This window comes from Nyctereutes procyonoides, unplaced genomic scaffold, assembly GCF_905146905.1.
Source record: "Nyctereutes procyonoides isolate TBG_1078 unplaced genomic scaffold, NYPRO_anot_genome, whole genome shotgun sequence".
NCBI lineage: Eukaryota > Metazoa > Chordata > Mammalia > Carnivora > Canidae > Nyctereutes > Nyctereutes procyonoides.
Window position 1 is genome coordinate 18,232,522 of NW_026575120.1, and position 21,805 is coordinate 18,254,326.

At 42.1% G+C, this 21,805-nt stretch overlaps 1 protein-coding gene across 5 annotated transcripts in view; it reads right to left on the reverse strand.

The window, feature by feature from the left end:
- SLC20A2 (solute carrier family 20 member 2) overlaps nt 1-21,805 on the reverse strand; it is a 101,052-nt gene that overhangs the window by 11,766 nt on the left and 67,481 nt on the right. For all 5 annotated transcript variants that reach the window (XM_055334738.1, XM_055334736.1, XM_055334735.1 and 2 more), the window contains 4 exons: nt 20,120-20,216; nt 12,265-12,381; nt 7,657-7,860; nt 5,989-6,580 (listed from right to left, as the gene is read on the reverse strand). In XM_055334738.1, the coding sequence (XP_055190713.1) occupies nt 5,989-6,580; nt 7,657-7,860; nt 12,265-12,381; nt 20,120-20,216 (1,010 nt within the window). The remainder of the gene's footprint in view (nt 1-5,988; nt 6,581-7,656; nt 7,861-12,264; nt 12,382-20,119; nt 20,217-21,805) is intronic.

Here is a 21,805-nt window from a genome sequence, read left to right on the forward strand (position 1 = left end):
TGACGCCGTCTTCCACAACACCCAAGTTTCCAATTTTAATAAAGCCCAGTTTATCTAGTATTTCTTTTATTGACTGTGCCACTGGTATTTTATCTAAAGAGTCATCACCATACCCACAGTCATCTATGTCTTCTCCTGTGTTATCTTACTAGGAGTTTTATAATTTTTCACTTTACGTTTAGGCTTGTGATCCATTTTGAGTTACTTTTTCTCAAGGCTGTAAGGTTTATGTCCAGATAGGGTTTTTTTTTGCACATGGATGTCTAGTTGTTCCAGCACCGTTTGTTGAAAAGACTCTCTTTGCTCCACTCTATCTCCTTTGCTCTTCCTTTATTAAAAATCAACTGACCATATATATATATATATATTTTTTTTTTTTTTTTAAACTTATGATAGTCACAGAGAGAGAGAAAGAGAGGCAGAGACACAGGCAGAGGGAGAAGCAGGCTCCATGCACTGGGAGTCTGATGTGGGACTCGATCCCGGGTCTCCAGGATCGCACCCTGGGCCAAAGGCAGGCGCCAAACTGCTGCGCCACCCAGGGATCCCAACTGACTATATTTATGGGGGCCTATTTCTGAGCTCTATTCTGTTTCACTGATTTAACTAACTATTCTTTTTACCAATACCATACAGTCGGGGATCCCTGGGTGGCTCAACGGTTTAGTGCCTGCCTTTAGCCCAGGGCGCGATCCTGGAGTCCCGGGATCGAGTCCTGTGTCGGGCTCCTGGCATGGAGCCCGCTTCTCCCTCTGCCTGCGATCCTGCCTCTCTCTGTCTCTCTATCATGAATAAATAAATAAAACTTTAAAAAAAAATACCACGTCTTGATTACTTGTAGTCTTGATTACTGTAGCTATATTCTAATAAGTCTTGGTGTTGGGTAGTATTGGTCCTTCAACTCTGTCCCATTCCTTCAGTAAGGTGTTGGCTAATCAGAGTCTATTGCCTTTTTTTTTTTTTTTTTTTTTCAGGAGCAAGAAGGAGACCACTTTTATTGCCCGCACTGGACTGGAGCCCAGTGTGGGTGGGACAGGAGGGATTAGGACCTGCTGTGGACAGTAAAGGTGCCCTCAGCGGATGTGGGCCATCTCGCTAAGAAAGGGTGCAGAGCTGGTCCATCCAGAGCAGTGCCTCATGCTGCAGGGGCGTGTGGCGTGTCTATTGCCTTTCCTTATAAACTTTACTGTTTGTTGATACCCACAAAATAACTTGCTGGGATTGTAATGAATTTATAGATCAAGATGGGAAGAACTGACACCTTGACAATATTGAGTCTTTCTATCCTTAAATGTGGAAAATCTCCCCATTTAATTCTTTGATTTTATTCATTAGGTTTGTAGTTTTCTGCATCTAGATCTTATACATATTTTGTTAGATTTATACCTAAGCATTTCATTATATAAACAGTATTCTTGATTTTGTTGTTGTTGTTAAGGTTTTATTTACTTGAGAGAGACAGAGAGTGAGAAAGAGAGCATGAGAGAGGGGAAGGTCAGAGGGAGAAGCAGACTCCTCACTCGTCTCGTGGGGAGCCTGATGCCGGGCTCAATCCTGGGACCTGAGCCAACAGCAGGCACTTACCTGACTGAGCCACCCAGGTGCACCCAGTAGTCTGTTTTTAATTTCAAATGCCACCTGTTCATTACTGGTATGTTGGAAAGCAACTGACTTTTGTCTATTAACCTTGTGTCCTGCAACCTTGCTATAACTGCTTATACATTTCAGGAGTCTGTTGATTCTTTTCCATTTTTTTTACATAATCATGTCATCAGCAAAGAAAGACCATTTTCTTTCTTCCCGGTCTGTAATCCTTGCATGTATACCTTTTCATCTCTTATTGCATCATCTAGAACTTAGAGTACATGTTGAAAAGGAGCGGTGAAAGGAGACTTCCTTGCCTTGCTCCTGATCTTAGTGGGAAAGCTTTCAGTTTGTCGTCATTAATTATAATGCGGGCTGTAGGTCTTCTGTGGATATTCTTTATCAAGTTGAGGAAGTTCCCCTTTATTCTTACTGAGAGTTTTTACCATGAATAAGTGGTGAATTTTGTGAAATGATTTTTCTGCATCTATTGATATGATCATGTGATTTTTCCTTTTTAGCCTACTGATGTGATGGATTACATTAACTGATTTCTGAATGGTGAACCAGACTTGCATACCTGGGATAAACATCATTTGGTCATGGCATTTAATTCTTTTTATACACTGCCGGATTCAGTTTGCTAATATTTTTTTGAGGATTTGTACGTCCATGTTTGTGACAGACACTAGTCTGTTCTCTCTGATGTCAATGTCTTTTCTGGCTTTGGTAATAAGGTAATACTGGCCTTACAGAATAAGTTAGGAAGTACTCCCTCTCCTTCTATATTCTGAAGTAGACTGTAGAGAATTGGCATAATTTCTTCCTTAAATGTTTGGCAGAATTCACCAGTGAACCCATCTGGGTACGGAGCTTTTTTTTTTTTTTCTTAATTTAATTTTTTTATTTTTTATTTTTATATATTTATTTAATTTTTTATTTTTTCATTTGGCGTGGAGCTTTCTGTTTTGGAAAGTTATTATATGATTTATTTAAGTTCTTTAATAGATACAGGCCTTTTCAGATAGTCTGTTTCTTCTTTCGTGAGTTCTGACAAATGGTGTCATTCAAGGAATTAGTCTTTTTCATCTAGACTATCAAATTTATGGGCAAAGTGGTTCATTACTGAAGTCTGCTTTTTCATTTCTGATATTAGTAATTTGTATCCTCTCTCTTTTTGTCTTAGCCTGGCTAGAGGCTTATCAACTTTATTAATCTATTCAAAGAATTAGCCTATGGTTTCACTTATTTTCTCTTTTGATTTCCTGATTTCAATCTCACTGATTTCTTTTCTAATTATTTCCTCTGCTTACTTTGGATTTAATTTTCTCCTCTTTTTCTAGGTTCCTTAGATAGGAATTTAGACTACTGATTTTATATATTTGTTCTTTTCTAATATATACATCCAATGCTATAAATTTCTAACCACTGTTTTTGCTGCATCCCACCAATTTTGATGTGTTTTCATTTTAATTTAGTTTAAAATATTTAAAAATTTATCCTCTGATCCATGTATTATTTAGAAGTGTGTTATCTCCTCTTCTTGTATTCTGGGATCTTCCAATTATCTTTCTGTTCTGGATTTCTAGTTTAATTCCATTGTACTCTGAGAGCAGACACTGTATTAGCTCTGTTCTTTTAAATGGGTTCAGGTGTGTTTTATGGTCCAAAATATAGCCTATCTTGCTGAATGTTCCATATAAGCTTAAAAAGAATGTGAATTCTGCTTTGTTAGATGAAGTAGTAGTCCACAGATGTCAGTTATATCCAGTTGATTTGATGAGTTTATTGAATTCAACTATATCCTTACTAATTGTCTGTGTCTGTTCTGTCTGAAATTAATATAGTAACTTCTGTTTTCCTTGGATTAGTGTTAGCATGGTACATTTTCCTCCTTCCATTTCCTTTTAAACTGAATGTGTCTTTATATATATATATATATATATATATATATATATATATATATATATACTTTTTTTTTTAAGATTTTATTCATTTACTCATGAGAGACACAGAGAGAGAGAGAAGCAGAGACACAGGTAGAGGGAGAAGCAGGCTCCATGCAAGGAGCCTTATGTGGGACTCAATCCCGGGACTCCAGGATCATGCCCTGGGCTGAAGGCAGGCGCTAAACTGCTGAGCCACCTGGGATCCCCAGAATGTGTCTTTATATTTAAAGTGGATTTCTTATGACAACATATATTTGGGTCTTGTTTTTTGACACAGTCCAACAATTTCTGTCTTTTAATAGATGCATTTAGACCACTGACATTCAAAATGATTACTGATGTAGGAGATCAATATCTACCAAATCTGTTACTCTTTTCTATTTGTTGGCCTTATTGTTTCCTATTTTTGTCTTCCAATTTTTTTTGCCCTTTAATTGAGCATTTTGTATGATTTCATTTTCTCTCCTCTTGAACAGTTCAAACTCATGTTGTTCGAAGATCAATTATATATACATACATACATATATAGTTATCTATGTAGGTACATATATACATATACAGTTGTGTGTATGTATGTATGGATGTGTGTGTGTGTATAGTTTATTCAATTGTGGTCTGAGAGCAGACATTGTATTATTTCTATTCTTTTTAATTTGTTGAGATATGTTTATATATTAAACTATATTTAGGTAACTGTATACATAATACATATTAGCATACATAACTGAATAATTGATACACTGTTAGAATCATTCTGAAATGTTATCTTTTAGACCAATTAGGAATAAGAAAAACACTTATTTTTGCCTTTAACTTAATCCTTCTGTGATGTTCTTCCCATCTTTATGTAAATCTGAGTTTCTGAGCTATATTATTTTTCTTTTCTCTGAAGAATTTCTCTGAGCATTTCTTTCAAGGCGAGATATTTCTCTGGCAACAAACTCCCTTAGTTTTTGCTCACTTTAGAAGGTCTTTTTTTCCTTCACTTCTGAAGAACAATTTCACAGGGTATGTAATTCTAGGTTGGTGGATTTTTTTTCCCTCAACACTTTGAATATTTCCCCCTTATTCTCAACTGCATGGTTTTGAGGAGAAGATGGATGTAATTCTTATCTTTGTTCCTCTGTAAGTTTTTTTTTCCTCTGGCTTCTTACAGGAATTTATCTTTCATTTTCCTTCCTTCTTTTTTTTTTTTCTTTTTTAAAGATTTTATTTATCCATTCACAAGAGATACACACAGAGAGGCAGAGACATAGTCAGAAGGAGAAGCAGGCTCCCTGCAGGGAGCCCAATGTGGGACTTGATCCCAGGACTCCAGGATCACGCCCAGAGCCAAAGGCAGATGCTCAACCACTGAGCCACCCAAGTGTTCCAATCTGATACTCTAGTTTGAAAATGATATGCTTAGGTATAGTTTCTTGGGGGCATTTATCCTACTTGCTACTCTGAGCTTCCTGGACCTATGGGTTGGTGTCTACATTGCTTTAGGGAGAGGAAGAGGGAGGGGAGAGAGAAAGAGAGAGCAAGCACAAGCAGAGGGAGCAGCAGGCAGTGGGAGAGGGAGAAGCAGGCTCCCCACTGAGCAAGAAGCCTGATGAGGGACTCGATCCCAGGACCCTGGGGATCAAGATCCAAGACAAAGGCAGATGCTTCACTGATGGAGCCTCCCAGGGGCCCCCCAATGAAGAATTTTAGATCAGGAGGAGGAAGTACAGTGGTGCTAGGTGTGTGTGGGGGCAGTCGAAAAAACAAAGGACAGAATACAATGCGTCAAATACAGTAACATGGCAATGCCTATATAACAGTGAGTGGCACCCAAGATGTCAGTGCCTCTTGTCTGGTAGGACAACTTCTTTTAAGAAGAACAGAAATTGAACTGCACGTGGCTAGGCAGTGCATGGAAACCCACAGCTATTAAATGGAGACTCTTGTATCTGGGCAATAAGAAATACAACAACAGCACATTTTCCTGATTTGGACAGAAACATGAGGCCTGATGATAATCATAGTAAGAGTAATAGTAATGAGGAAAATACGTGGATCCTGACCATGGGAGGAGCACTGTGGTAAGCACATTAAATAAAGCATCTCACTTAATCCCCATAGAAACTCCCTGAGGCCAGTAGTAGTTTTACTCCCGTTTTACAGATTGGGATACCAAGGCTTTCGGAAAACAAGTGACCTGACTAGGGCTTCTCGGCCTGTACGAAGAGAACAGAGACTACATATTTCAGTCCCCTATGACCTGCTGCCTTTTACTGTCGTGTCCATGCTGTCTCCCCCCTGCCTCCGGCCTGTGCACCTACTGTCCTCGGCCCACGCTCCCTCAGATGCCCACGCTGACCCGGCCCGGCATCCCCACCTACTCCCTACCCGCGCACTTCCGGGGCGGGGTCGGCACCCCGACACCCAGGACGGCACCTGGCACACGCTGCGGAGCCACAGGCGGACCTACCTTACATCATTGCCACCGTGCGCGAAGGACCCAAAGCAGGCGGTGAGGACCTGCAGGAAGTGGAACAGGAGGTGGACCTCGGCTGTGTCCTTCTCCTCCTTCTCGTCCTCCGCAGGGTCCTCTCGGGGCTGGTCGGGATCCGCCAGCTCGGACGCCAGCTTCATTTCCACGCCTCCCTCATCTGCCTCGATCTCGGCCTCCGCTACGGCGTTGCAGTAGCTCGAGTAGCTGTCGTAGCGAAGCCTCTTCTTCGAGTAGGACACGGCGTCACCCACCAGCTTCTCGCTGTCCTCTGCAGCCGAGGACGACTCGGCGGCCTTGAAGGTGGCGTGCACGGGCAGCCCACAGATGGCGGCGGTGTAGCAGGTGTAGCTGTTGTTGCGGCGCAGCAGCCGGGCGCTGCTCTCCTGCGTGGGCCTCTCCTCGGGGCCCCTGTCCGCGTGCATCCTGTGCAGCAAGTCCTTGTAGAGCCCCGAGTCCTTGTGGACCGTGTGGTACACGTGCCCGTCGCCCCTCGCGTGCCCGTCGAAGCCGAAGGTGCCGTTGGAGATGGGCGAGCGTGCGGAGCCGTGGGTCATGGACAGCGCCCGGCCTGGAAGGTTAATGAGAGGCTGCCTGTCTCGCCTTCCAAATATACCCCACTTCCGGGAGGAATCACTCCTCCCTCCTTGTGATGTTGGTTATCTCTGGAGATGTGGGTTATGGGGCACTCTCAATGTTTTCACATGCTTTCTTTTCCAAATTAACTATAAAGGACATGTAATATGGTTGAAATAAAGGAAACTTGGAAACGTAGGAATAATACGGCTTTTGAAAATGATGTGATTTTTCTCCTAAAAAGTGTCTTCCAAAAATGACCACAGCCCTTTTGTCCTGATTCTAGTGCCCAACAAAGGGAGAATCCTTAGAAGGAACTTATTTTGGGCAAACTTCATAAATGAGGGGCAAAATCCAGTGCACTGTGAGACAGATACTCTAGGTGCTCCTTAAAGGCTAATTAAGTTCAGTGGGGCAAAATTCATCTGCTTTCTTTGGGCCAAGTGTGAGACCACACCTACGGGAAGCGGAAGTAGGTGCCAGGTCCCCATCTTGCAGGGAAGTGGGCAGGCCCGGACAGGCCTGGCAGAGGCTGGCACTCGCCAATCGGTATCCACAAATGTTAGAAGATGAAAGACTCCCTTCTCCCCCCCACCTGCAGGACAATAGTAGATGTTTCCTGAGGTGTCTGTGATTCTACAGCAGGATGACCTCCTTGATTCAATTTCAGTTTCTCCTTGTGTCTTCCAGGAGGGAGGCAAGCTTATTAGCAAGCTGGAAGGGCCAACCTCCAGCAGCTGGGTGCCTGCAACCCAGGAGGTGCCTGGGGCAGTGCGCAGGGTGGTGCACAGGCCCCTGGTGCCACTGATGAGACTACACAGAGGTCTTGGAAGAAAAGCACAGGACCAGAGTGAGCCTGCTCTGTTGACTGCATGGTTTTCTGACACTTCTTTAGGCCCTGGGTTCTCCCAAAACAAAACTGGGGAACGCTAAAACCTAGCTATCTGGAGGCAGGACCGGCTGGTGCCCAACCCCAACCCCCCCCCCCCCCCGCCAGCTCCTCCCTGCCAGCAGCCCCTAGGACCTGCTCTCTGCCACCATGCAAACCCAGATCCTCTGCAAACATCTTACCGTAGGAGGCCCGGGGGTGGTTTCCCACTGTTGTGCCTTCCGAGGTCCCAGCCGGCTCCTCAGCCAGCCCCGTGAGAGGGACGGTGCTGTCGTCATTGGCCTTGGCACCTGGTAGCTCTTTAAATACTGGGGACTCCACTTCCTGAATTTTACTGAGGCTTTCATCAGACACTCGTGATAAAGCAGCTTCTTTTTGTAATTTGCCTAAAGAAAATATAGTCATAACTGCAAGTTTTAAAATATAAAAATGAATATTTATCTTTAGTACTTACTTTGGAAATGAAAAAAATAGTTATAGCTAGATAGAAAAAATAAAGTGTAGAGTTTAATTATCTGGGAAATGCAAGCCAGAAAATTCAGATACTGAGGACAAGAGTGGGGCTCAAGCCTCAGCTATCTCCTCCAAAACCAACAGAGAGAGCTAGATCCAGTCCCCATGGTCCCTTCCAGGGCTAACATTCTGTAATCCTACAACCATCTGGACGGGTCTTCTATTTTCTTAAACTAACCTCAAAATCACTGAAATATTTATTCTTTTTTATCTTCAGAGATATTAGTTATAATCTTTGGTTTTCTTCCATTCAATAAATTATTGATCTCTGACTTCTTCAGGTCACCAAATAATAGGAAACAAGTAAATCATTTTCCAAAAAGGAACAGAGAGATTCTACTCACTTTTGAAAATCCTTTACTTTCAAAGAGAAGAGATTTTTTTTTAAAGCTGCTTTAAAGATCTACAGTATTCTTTTAAATCAGATCTGAGATATGGTACGGCTAATTTAATGATCTCGCTGCTTGTAAATTCTCCTGGGCAAATTTCTAAGCTCTCATGTATAGAACTAAAATGCACTATCTTCTCAGTTCTTCTGCTGGATACACTCACAGAATCTCCATCACACCTCTCTCTCTCTCTCTCTCTCTCTCTCTCTCTCTCTCTCTCAGAAATACAGACCTTCTAACACTACATTTCTGTTATGCACTACAGGAAAAAAAGGTACACACAGATCTCTGACCACAAGGTGCTTATAATCAAAATGAGAGAAGATAATATTTATAAAGATACAATAAATAAGCAAAAAATGTTAACACTTACAAGAGACAGGTTTCATTATTCTCTGCTTTTTATTAATGGGCACACTGAGGTACAGAGAGATGAAGTCATTTGCCCAGAGTCACCAAGGGGGTAAAATGCTGGCAGGTTAGCTTTATGGTCTGTGTCCTTAATCACTAATGTGTACTTAAAATAACCAAACAAGAAATATATACTGAAATATCAAAATATGGCATTGATTGAAAAAAACTAAAAAACTCTTGGGAAGCCAGAATGGGGAGCAATATTAGTTTCCTGCTGTCACAGTATAGCCTGAAGCTGGAATGCAAAGATTTTTATCTTGTCTTTGATGAGAATGTTCTGCTATTAGAAAGCCTTTAAAAGTCAAAGCATTTAAGTATGTGGTTAAATCAGACAAGCGGTATGTTTTAAGGGGCTTGCCTTAGGCTGTTACTCTGTATGAATGGAGGAGGTGATATTTATTCTCAGCAGAGAGCAGGGGGCGGGGTTAACTTGAGGGAAGCCAGCCCCTAGTTTTCAATCCATTATTGATGTGGCTTTACTATCCAGTCTGAAGTAGTATGCATTAATGTGGATCTCTTTACTATTAACTTTTTTAAAAAAAGATTTTATTTATTTATTCATGAGAATACACAGAAAGGGGAGAGAGAGAGAGAGAGAGAGAGAGAGAGAGAGAGAGAGAGAGAGAGGCAGAGACACAGGCAGAGGGAGAAGCAGGCTCCGTGCAGGGAGCCTGACGCGGGACTCGATCTGGGGTCTCCAGGATCATACCCTGGGCTGAAGGCGGCACTAAACCACTGAGCCACCTGGGCTGCCCTATTATTAACTTTTAAATTTTTTTTAATTTTTTTAAAAATTTATTTATGATAGTCACACACAGAGAGAGAGAAAGAGGCAGAGACATAGGCAGAGGGAGAAGCAGTCTCCATGCACCGGGAGCCCGACATGGGATTCGATCCCGGGTCTCCAAGATCGCGCCCTGGGCCAAAAGCAGGCGCCAAACCACTGCGCCACCCAGGGATCCCTTAACTTTTAAATTTACACATAGTAAGTTGACTATGTGCATATGCTTGTCCGTCCTGATCCTCAGACATGTTTATACCCGTGTAACCCCTACCTGGATCAGGATAAAGCTGCCCGTGTAGTGTGATCCCCTGCCCAGCTCCTTGGGAGCCACAGACCTGGTCTCTGTACCTGTAGTGTGGTCTTGTTCAGAATGTTATATAAGTGAAACTATAACATTTATAATTTTTATAAAAATTTTAAAAAGGGAAAAAACTTTTGTGAGTGAAACAAAGAGTTTTTAGATGTGATACCCAAAATACAATTTACAAAAAAAGAAGTTGATAGACTGTGCTTCATCAAGATTAAAAACTTAACAGCATTTTGCTCTGTGAGAAACACTATAAAGGGAATGAAAAGACAAGCTAAGATTGGGAGGAAGTATTTGCAAATCCCCTGACAAAGGACTTGTATTCAGAACATAAAGAGAAATCTCTGAAAAGAGTGGTTATAAAATGAGCAAAAAACCTGAACACCTACTCCATCAGCAAAGCTATACAAATGGCAAATAAGTCCATGGAAAGGTACTCCATGTCGCTGGTCATCACAGAAGTGTACATTAAAATCATGAGATATGGGCAGCCCCGGTGGCGCAGTGGTTTAGCACTGTTTGCAGCCCAGGGCGCGATCCTGGAGACCCCGGACCGAGTCCCACGTCAGGCTCCCTGCATGGAGCCTGCTTCTCCCTCTACCTGTGTCTCTGTCTCTGTCTCTCTCTCTCTCTCTGCATCTCTATGAATAAATAAAAAATTTTAAAAAATAAAATCACGAGATATCACAATACACCAATTTGAATGGCTCAAAAAATATGGGCAAATATTATACATTTTATTTTTTTTCCCTAAAACTCTTACTACTTTCTATTTTTTAAATCTATTTTCATTTAAATCTACGATGTGCTTTGAGTTAACTGTTTTTTACAGGTGTGAGGCTTAACTTAAGGTTCTTTTTCTCGTATCCAGATGTCCAAATGTTCTAATGCCATTTGTTGAAAGACAACTTTCTCCACTGCAGTGCCTCTGACTTTGGTGAGAATCAGTGTGCCGTATTTGTGCGGGCCTGTTTCTGGACTTGTCTGTTCTAGTAACGTGGGCTTCTATCTCTTCATTGATACCACACAGTCTGGTGGCTTTATATTAAGCATGAGTTGAGTAGTATGAATCATCCCACTTGTTCTTCTTCAGAATTGTTTCTGGCTATCCTAGTTCCTTTACTTTTCCATATAGGTTTTATTTTTTAAATTAAAATTTATTATTATTTTTAAAGATTTTATTTATTTATTCATGAGAAACTCAAAGAAAGAGGCAGAGACACACACAGGCAGAGGGAGAAGCAGGCTCCCTATGGGGAGCCCGATGTGGGACTTGATCCCAAGACCCCAGGATCACGCCCTGAACCAAAGGCAGATGCTCAACCACTGAGCCACCCAGGCGTCCCTCCATACAGATTTTAAAAGCAGCTTGTCTAAATCTACAAAATATCTTGCTGGAATTTTAATTTATATTGTGTTAAGTCTAGAAAGCAATCTGGTAAGAACTGGCATCATAACTATTCGGGGTCTCATTTGTTTTTGCTCTGCTTTGAAATGTGGGTTTTCAAATTCAGATATGTCCACACTAAACACACTGTAAGGCACACGCTGAGGCCAAAAGTAAATACTTCTTTTCTTTTGAGAGCCCTTATTAAAAACATGTGGCCTCAAGCCTTGGAATTATGTTGTTAATGACAGAAAAACAACTCTGGCAGCTTTCTGACCTGGTGCATACTCTTCTGTAATCTGGCTCCTTTTGCTCAAAATAATGTCTGTGAAATTCTTTATATTATGGGCAGTTCATTCTCTTTAGTGCTAAGCAGGCTTCTACTGTATGAATATACCACAATTTGGTTACCTTTTCGCCTATTTAGGAACATTTGGATTGTTTCTAGTTGTTATAACAGAATGGCTGCATACAACTCTTTTTATGAATGTGTGTTTTCATTTTTCTTGAAATTACTGGGTCATGTGGTTAAAGATATGCTTAACTTTACAGGAAATTTCTCATTTCTGGAGTGGTTGTACCATTTTCCATTTCACCATAAATGCACGAAAATTCTAGTTACTCCACTTCTTCATCAATGCTTTGAAATACTAGTCTCCATACTTTCAGCCATTTGTGTGGGTATGAAATGGTATCTTACTGTAGTGTGAATTTGCATTTCCCTGAAGACTACTGTTTTTCATCGGGCTGGTAAAACCTGACTGAACAGTTAAGTTCCAATTATCCGAGGCAACCAGGACTGTATTGCTGACCCAAGTCACAAGCTACTAAGAAAAATCTGAGCTGGAAAGCAGTCAGGAGCCGAGAGAGGAGGATGGGGCAAGTAACTCCGTGCTATGTTCCAGTTTCCCGTGTTAGTAATGGTACCTGTGGATTATACCTGAAGCCCCCAGGAATGAGGGATTTTGTAAATCAGGAGAATAAAAAAGCCCTTACCTGCTATTTTCCTCCGCATCCATGGACACACAAAGAGCCATACAAAAAGGGCAAACAGCAGCGCGACACCAAACGAGATGAGTGCTATTGCCCATATGGGAAGGACCAGACCAAGCACTGGGGAGAAAGGACAGTGGTGGTGTCAGTGGATATATTCTGAAAGGTCAAACCTCATGCCAACATACTTTACATTTCCTAAATCCATAAAAATCACCTGGATTTTGTATTTAATAAAAGTCTCAACCAAAAAAAGTGCTACAGTTTTTGGGGGTGGGAAGCTGTGTGTTCAAGACTTGCTACACCTTGTCGCTATGTGGTTAAACTGAGTAGCGAGCCAACTAGTCCCATTTCTCCAATGTGGCACCAACAGCATATTACATTGGAATAAACCCATTCACCCATCGTCTCAACATCAAAATGCAGGAGTGGACACACAGAAAGGACTCTGCGACCTGCTGCCTGCCGCCAGACCCTCAGCCCTCACCGCACACTGCTGCCTGCTGCCCGTCTGGCCATCTCAGGGGTCGGCAGCCCTGCTTTAAGTGGCCGTGACACTCTGACCACACACATGCTCCTTTTTAAAGTCTGCATGGAAACAAAAGTCTTCTAAAAGGACATGTAACCTTCAAACTCCGCTCTTCTTTGAAGTGTTAACTTGTGGCATCACAGCAGAGGAGACCTTTTCATTAAAATTCAGTAATGCACACTAGGTTGCAATTACATTAGCCGATAGAAGGACAGAAGCGCACGCGGCTTAGAACATCACATTTTCCTGGCACTGTACTGTCTCCAGAACTCATCACTCTGCATTTTGTACATCACGGGTTGTCATGGGTGGTAACAGGCAACACTTAACCTGCACTCACAGGTTCGCAGCTTACACAAGCATGCTTGCACAGGAAGGAACAGGCATGTACGAGAATACTCCCATGGCATTACTCGTAACAGTGAGAATGTGCAGGATGAGTATGTGCGTCATGATGAAGATGTGAAATAATTATAGGACAGAGTCATAAAAATAAGGTATATCTACATCTATAGATAAGGGAAGAGGCCCACGATCTAGTAAGTAAGAAAGGCTGCCTGGATGTGTACCACAATCCAATTTATGTTAAAAAATAAAACCCCATATAAAAAATAAAACTCCTACCATACACATAAATGTATGAAAAAGCTCTGGAATGATACAATGGCTACCCCTGTAGAGAGACAGGAAATTGGAAGGGCTCTCACTTCTCGCTGCATATATTTTTGTACTGTTGACTTGGAAAACACATAATAAGCATGTGACTTTTGTAAACTGTTAAACATGTTTTAAAAGTTTTAAAGGAATGAACTACTTAAAACTCTGCCCTTTGCTCTTGGATTAAATAAATCTTTAATGATGCAAACTTTGTTACCCTGTTAATGATTTTATACATACAAACCCACTCAAAGTTATTTAACTAAGGTATTATTATTTTTTGTTTAAAGATTTTATTTATTTATTCATGAAAGACACACAGAGAGAGGCAGAGACACAGGCAGAGGGAGAAGCAGGCTCCATGCAGGGAGCCCGATGTGGGACTCCATCCCGGACTCCAGGATCACGCCTGGGCTGAAGGCAGATGCTCAACCGCTAAGCCACCCAGGTGTCCCTCAACTAACGTATTATTAAACATTTTGGTAACTCTAAGAGGTAGAATAGGTAGGTAGTACTATAAGTGAGAGCCAGGATTAGCATATGTAAATAGGAAAAACAAAAAACCAGAATCACCTAGCTTAATTATAGCTAAGGTGTCACCAGTGGGAGTGCAGACACTTAGGGCTAGACGATTCCCACTACTTGCTCTGACATCAGAAAGCTGTGGACTCAGGTGGGGCTGGGCCCCGTTAGCTGACAGCTCGGCTCCAGCTCTGTTTCTGCCCCTCAATCTGACACTCGTAAAACCACTCAGGCTCACCTTACTAGGCTGTGCCTATGGCCAGGCTTCCTGGCTTCTACTTTACCACTTCACGTCAGTGTCTTAATACATGTGATAAAAGATCACACCAAAGCTGTTTCTAGCCAAACTGAGTAGTGACTGTTAATTAGCAACACCAAATTGATCAAGTGACATCAATACCCATCACTCTTATAGCTTAAAAGTATTTAGTTTCTGAAGAGGTTTCCTTCATGCCTTCTGGTTTAGCTGATGATAAAATTGTTAACTGTGCTGCTTTTAGCTTCATGTGTTAATCTGATCTAAGAGAGGCAGGCTCTGGATACTGTGGCAAGAGAGAAACAATTTGGAGATATATATAGATATATAGATATATAGATTTATATAGATATCTTCATAGATTTTATATATTATATATCTATCTATAATCTATCCATCTATCTATTTTTAATTAGTGAACACATTTGCTCTCAGGCACTATTTTTTTCCCCATCCATGCTGAGCACAGCCTACAACAAAAGCAGAGAAGGGCTGCTTTATGTATTCCTTCCAAGTCCATCTCCATGCATTCTGTTCAAGTCCCATAGGATTCTGCAGGTGTCAGGACCAACATTCATAAGAGAAAAACTAAGGTTGGTTACAAGACTCTTTTGATCTTTGGCAGAGCCAATAAGCCACAATACCACATGCCCCTTGTAGCTCTATCATCACAACCTCCTCTGCCATCAGTTTGGCCTGGGAAGTGGCCAGAAAGCTCTGAAGTCACCCTCCTAAGTCACAAGAAACTGGAAGGGAGAGTAGAGGATAAACACATCACTGAGGGTAGAAGCAGAGAAGAGAGAGTAAAAAATCAAGGAAAATAAAAAACAAAGGAATGCAGGAAAATGGTGAAAAGTCATTGATAATGAGAGCAAAGTGGAATAGAATGAGGACAGAATTTGGATCTGAACAAATTATTCCAGCAATTTAGTAATGTAACAGGGCAGCAAAAGAACAGTCCTCGTTTTTCACCTGACAGTCATTATAAGCATCTATAGAATAAATACAGCTCCTATAAAACCAATGGGACATTAACTATATTACTTCCCTTATACCCCCACTCCTCAGCTTTTCTCTATAGCCTTTCTTCTGCTGTTGCTTTAATTTTTTTTTTAAATTTTTTTTTTATTTTTATTTTACGATAGTCACAGAGAGAGAGAGAGAGGCAGAGACACAGGCAGAGTGAGAAGCAGGCTCCATGCACCGGGAGCCCGATATGGGATTCGATCCCGGGTCTCCAGGATCGCGCCCTGGGCCAAAGGCAGGCGCCAAACCGCTGCGCCACCCAGGGATCCCTGCTGTTGCTTTAATTTTATAAATAATACCTGCTTACTGTGAAAATATCAGTATATATGATGCACAAATATGAAACTTCCTCATACTCTTCCCTACTGAACCTACTTTCTAGAGAAACTGTTAATTATTTCGAGTTTCTTTCCAAGTATTTTCTAAATATAAACATACAGTGTAGAATGTTTGTGAGAATCTTTTTCTTCCTTTAAAAAAAAAATGAACAGGGGCACCTGGGTGGCTCAGTGGCGTGATCCTGGGGTTCTGGGATCAAGTCCCACATTGGGCTCCCTGCAGGGAGCCTGCTTCTCCCTCTGCCTATGTCTCTGACTCTCTCTGTGGCTCACGAAAATAAATAAAATAAAATCTTTTTTTAAAAAAAAAGAACAGATATAGAATCATACTGTATATACTGTCCTGTGATTTCATTTTCCCCATACATCATATTGTGGACATCTTTTCACAGACACACACACACCCCTTTAGCTCATCTGCAGGTGCTGGTGCTGCTGGGCTTGGGACCACACTTTGACTCAGAAGTCTGATCAACCACCAGAGGCGTGCTCAGGCTATGAGCCCTGGAAGCTCAAAGCAGCAGGCAATGAATTTCAGCACTCATTCTTTCAAAACTGAACAAAACCAAGTCCCGCACAACTGAGGACTTTTTCATTACAAATAAACCTCAGGCTTGTATCCAACCCAAGCGAGCACTTTATTTCCTAAAGTTATTTTTTGCCTCTTGCAAATTATTTTTTTAAGTACAAGTAAAACACACAGAGACAATTTTTTAAAGTACTCAGTCTTTGAAGTGGAAGAATGACTTTTATTTGAGAAAAGTCAAGTCAAATGCAAAGTAAAACAAATCAGATGCAGCCTAAGACATAAACAACTTCAAAATAATTTAGAAAGGAGGAGCAGATGAAATCAAAACACAGCACTGGAGCTCAACAGCCAATCAGTCCCACTGAAGACTGTGTGTAGAAAACGCTATTTATCAAAAGCTCTTACAGCTGAAAACAGGGTAAGATTAATGCTGCCACTCATTTCTGCTAGAGAATTTCACTCCTTCCTTCTACCTCTGACGCACCTATTTACTGAACGGACATGTTCAAAGGAGGAAAGGGATGCAGGAGGAGTAAGTTCCAGACCAGCAGGAAGGCAGACGTACTTTGAGAGGAAGTTAACAGAGTCAAGGCTGAAGGGACCCTCCTCAGCTCAGTCTCACCAAACATGACAGCAGCGCCCTCAGGCCAAGAGCCCCCACGGGAGGGAGTAGGCAATGCAATCCTGGTTAGAAGGGCAAAAGTTAACTTTTGTTTAAATAAACAGAAGACCTGGACGCACCTACTGGATATTCTAGAAGTGTGCCCCAGGAACCAAAATATTAGTAAAGTCCTTTTCTGACCTAGTGGGGAAACAAAACAACCTTCTCTTTCCTTCTCCTGTAGGCAAGCCCCTGCCCCCTCCGGAAAACTTCAAGTAAGAAGCTTTCCAAACCAACATGTGTGGAAAAAATAAAAAGATAGGATGACTCAGGACATGCTGGCAACGTAAGGCGGAAAAGATGAGACTACTTATGATGGATGGATGGTAATAAAAGAGCCCCTAAGACGCACTGGGAGTTACTGCGGGCCAGGCACTGTGTTCAGCACTATCTCACATAATGTGGTGGCCCCTCCACAGAAGTCCTCCTCCTGTCTGTACTTTATCATGATGCACAGAGGCTCAGAGAGGTGAGACGTGACATTCCTGACAGCACAGCTCCCCAACCAAAGTCCTTAACATTAACTCCAGCACTGGGAATGCTGTCTGATGGGGTCACTGGATGCCGGGCATTGAGGGGGGCACTGGACAGGATGAACACTGGGTGTTATACTGTATGTTGGCAAATCAAACTACAATACAAAAATATACAAAAAAAAAATGCTGTCTGTGTGTTCAAATGAGGGATATCTTCAAGATTCTTGTGCAGATTTTTAAATATCCCTAATTAAAGAGGTAGCTACCCTCTTTACACTACCTACATATTAAATGTATACAAAAAACATAGAACCACGTTTTTAAATGTATTAGAAGTTGTTTTTTTGTTTTTGTGGGGTTTTTTTGTTTGTTTTTTTTGTTTTTGTTTTTGTTTTTTTTTTTTGAGAGAGAGATTGAGAGAGAACGCTCATGTGTATGAGCTGGGGGAGGGAGAGAATTCTGAGTAGGCTCCACGCCCAGTAAAGAGGCCGCCGAGAAGCTTGATCTCATGGCACTGAGGTTATGACCTGAGCCGAAATCAAGAGTCAGATGCTTAACCAACTGAGCCACTCAGGTGCCCCTATTAGAACCCATTTGTAAAGAGAGTGAAAAGAAGGGAAAGGATGTATTAAGGTTGGTGTATTTTCTTTTTTTAAGTAGGCTCCATGTGCAGCATGGACTGTCATTAATGGTGACATGAGGGGCCAGGTACTGTATACCAGGTGTGTCTCACCCGTGCTGTCATGTGTCACTATTGGCACCCTGCAGTGGGGCTGGACTAGGATTCTCCACCTTCCTAGGTAAAATGCCCTTGGAGACTCAGCATGGCCACTTTCCCAGAGGAGCTCAGGAAACCAAAAGGATTAATTCATGTGTAACTCAGCTCACTATGACTTAGCATTAATTTATATCATTTATTTCTTATAGCCTCTCTATGAAGTATAGTTTAATTTTCTCTAGAATATTTGCTCCTCCAGTCTGATGATTCTTTCGGCAAATTTGCAGTAAAACTGCAGCAAATGATGTGGAAACAATAAAGAAGAGATGGAAAATATGAGGCCAAGTACAGGAAAAGGGCAAATTTTAATAAATATCCCACAGCTGACTTCTGACATTCAGAAGGACCACTAAGAGCAAGAAGAATAGAGGGTAGAAAAAAACAAAATGGAGAAATAAAAATAAATCATCCTTATTTATACTTATTCTTATTTCTAGGACTTGGTACGACTGAGATAACCCAGCCTCCTTGCCCAGTCCTGAAATTACTAAGCCAAGAGGCGGCTGCTGACGCTGGCTGAGCTTTTCGTTCGATTACCTTATGCTTTGGGAGCCAGCATGTAATTACGAACAAGACTTTGGAGGAGCAGGGAGACAGGAGACACACAGCGGCCCCACAGCAGCTCTCTGCCATCCTGGAGCTCTGGGGCCTGCCCAGCACTCGGTGGATGCTTTGGGACATTCCGACATGGTAGTGGGTTAACTTTGTGGGGTGGAGCTGTGCGCTTCCTGCCTCCAACTGTCGTATGTATTGAGGAGACAGCCTGTGACAAACACTCCCCAGTCCACGAATGACACAACCTTCAGGGCTACCAGGCTGCTGAGCCTACCGTTGCCATCCCTCTCTGGCTCTCCTTGTCCCTGTGACCATCAGGTGACTGTTGGCTTTGTGCTTTCCATGGAACTGAAGGCAGCAAGATGCTCTACCCCAGGGCTCCCACCCAAAGCCTGGGAGTCCTGACCATGGGAATTTAAACCCTGAAGATCAACATTTTGAAAGTTGCAGAGATGCCAAAGCAGAAAGTTACATAATGTTACCATTCATTCAGAAGCAGGTTTTTTTATTTGCAGTACTCTGTACACAAACACAATTAGATAAGTCTAATAAAATCTGAGAGACATGGCCTTGAGGACACCTAGTTTGAGGAATTAATAAGGCCATTTCCTCATTTGGGAAGAGGGCATGTCTCAATGGTCACGTGATATGCCATTTCTCTTTTTAACAAAAAGGGAGATTTTTGTCAGGCCTGTAACTGAATCTTAATCCATAAAGAACATTAACAAGAAGAAAAATACAAACGAACACAATGTAACGTATCTGCTGACTGCAGAAATCTGCACAATAATGGGTATATTCAGGATCTCACTGTAGGCCACTACAAGGAGAAACAGGAGGAATCCTCTCTACCCAAGCATGTATAGAAGTATTTAATGAGAATGCTCACTAATACCGAAATGTTTGCAACAGGAATACCATATTTGTTTTTCTTTAGCCATCCAAAATACAAAAGAAAACAACTTTTAACCCTAAAACCCCAAGCCTCTAAAACCTTATAAGAAAGAACAAAAGCCACCAGAATGGGAAGAATTCTGAAAATAAAATCACCACCGGTTTCAGTATCTTAAAAAGGTGGAGGGTAGCTTCTACTCACTGGACCTTTTGGTCTGAAAATGCCAAAGAGTTTGGCATTAGTGCCACCAGCCACGCGAGAGCCTCCCCTGCATGGCACAGATGTGCGGAGGCTGCTGGTCTGGGGGACCCCCATGTCCCTCCCCAGACTCCTCTGCAGCTCAGGGGGGCACCCGGTGTTAGATCCTGTTCTGAGACTCAGCACAAGAAGGCCGCTACGGCTACACAGTGAGGCAAAAAGCAGAATGAGAATTTCAAATTTCTTTTTTTCACTTGAAAGTTTATTTGTTGCCTTTGTGCTCCCCCTGCATTACTACTCTTTGTACTACTCCATAATGAGCACAGATAAGGCTTCTGACTGTCCGCCTACTGCAGTGCTGGTACCACTAACCAATGCTGTGAGGTCTGACGGCGATACACCTTGCCTGCTGGATTGAAGCTTCCAATGGCTTCTTACCTGGCGCTCCTGTGTACATGATGGAAAACACGTTTATTGCTATTGTAGCAGCATAGAACACTGGGAGTGCCCGGAGGCCATTGGGAACAGGGTCCTCCTGTATGGTAATGAGATAAAGAGGAAGGTCAGGATTCAGAAAGCATCTGGAGCCAACACAGGCAAAATGCTATAAAACACTGTCAGAGACAGCCTTTCAAACAGCAGTGTGGACCAAAGGGCGGGCCGTGCCACTGCCGTGTGATCTGTTGCACATCAGTGTAGGCCGTGTTTCCTACACAAACACTATTTCAAAGAGCACTATTGTGGCCGGCAGACACATTGAAACGCTAGAATCACATGAGCTGATGTCAAATTTAGAAATAGAGAAGAAATGTGAGTTTAGGCCAGTCCCTGGGGACTGGAGCCCAGAGCTCAGCATCTACCTCAAAACCGGTGGTGCTTGCTACTCCTGCTAAGTTCAGGCTTGGCCCTGAAAATCCACTTGCAACCAGTATTTTGGAACTTGGCCCACAGAGAACACTTTAAGAGAGCCAAGTTACTTCAATACCACTGCATTACTATGAGATTTTACTTTGCTCTATTACATAATACATTTTAGCTCTATTAAAATGTATAAAGCAAATATATTACCATGTGCTGATTTTTAAGATCTTTTCATAAGGCATAGTATTTAACCTTCAACAACTGAAAGTTAAAAGAACTGTGGGTCCTTTGTCTAATAAAATATTTAGGGGTGCCTAGGTGACTCAGTCGGTTAAGTGTCTGCCTGTGGCTCAGCTCATGATCTCAGGGTCCTGGGATAGAGCCAGCATCCAGCGTCTAGCATCCCTCTCCCTGTTCAGCAGGGAGCCTGCTTCTCCCTCTCCCTCTGCCCCTCCCCCTGTTTGTTTTATCTTTCTCTCTCTCTCTGTCAAATGAATAGATAAAATCTTTAAAAAAGAAAACCATTTATTTACGGATTTAGGCTTCTGGCACATTCCCTAAACCTAATACTTCAACAAGAATGGTACCACATATGTTTTACACTGACTAACAGCTGAGAGAATATTTGAAATTGAGAGTTTTAAGCAGATCTACAGAAGATTCTTAAGAAAAAAATGGACTGGGAATTCCTCAATACAGCACCAACACAAAGATGTCACTTGAATAATTAAAAAAGGGACTAATTTCTAATAAGCATGTTAAGACACTGGTACATGTAGATGAGTCTGCCACCTACCCATGGGAGAATGAAATTTAAAGGTTGCTTGGGCTAAGGAGTAAGGATAAATAGAGACTGTCAAAGATTCCTACTGTCAAATGCAAACACATATGGAAATCAAGTGTGTTAGCAGAACAGTACAACCCATTAAGAACCTATTCTAGAATGTTTCAAGTAGCCATCGGCACTTGTTAAGAGGCTTTAGTTGAAAGTAATGAGATGTAAGGGCCAGTGTAGAACATAATGAGGTATAAGGGCCAGTAAGAGCAGGTGAGTAAGTGATTCAACTGCAGGAAAGTCACAGCCAGACCAGTGGGGAAGATGAAGAGCTGCGAACAGAAAGAAGCCAGGATCCAGGGCAGGAGCTGTGAATGAGACACAGTGATCTTCTAACCTGTCACATACCACATGACAAGAACCTAGGCCCCAAGACAAACGAAACACTTACAGGTGCTCAAATGTCTATGGCCCCTGGTTTCCAAAAT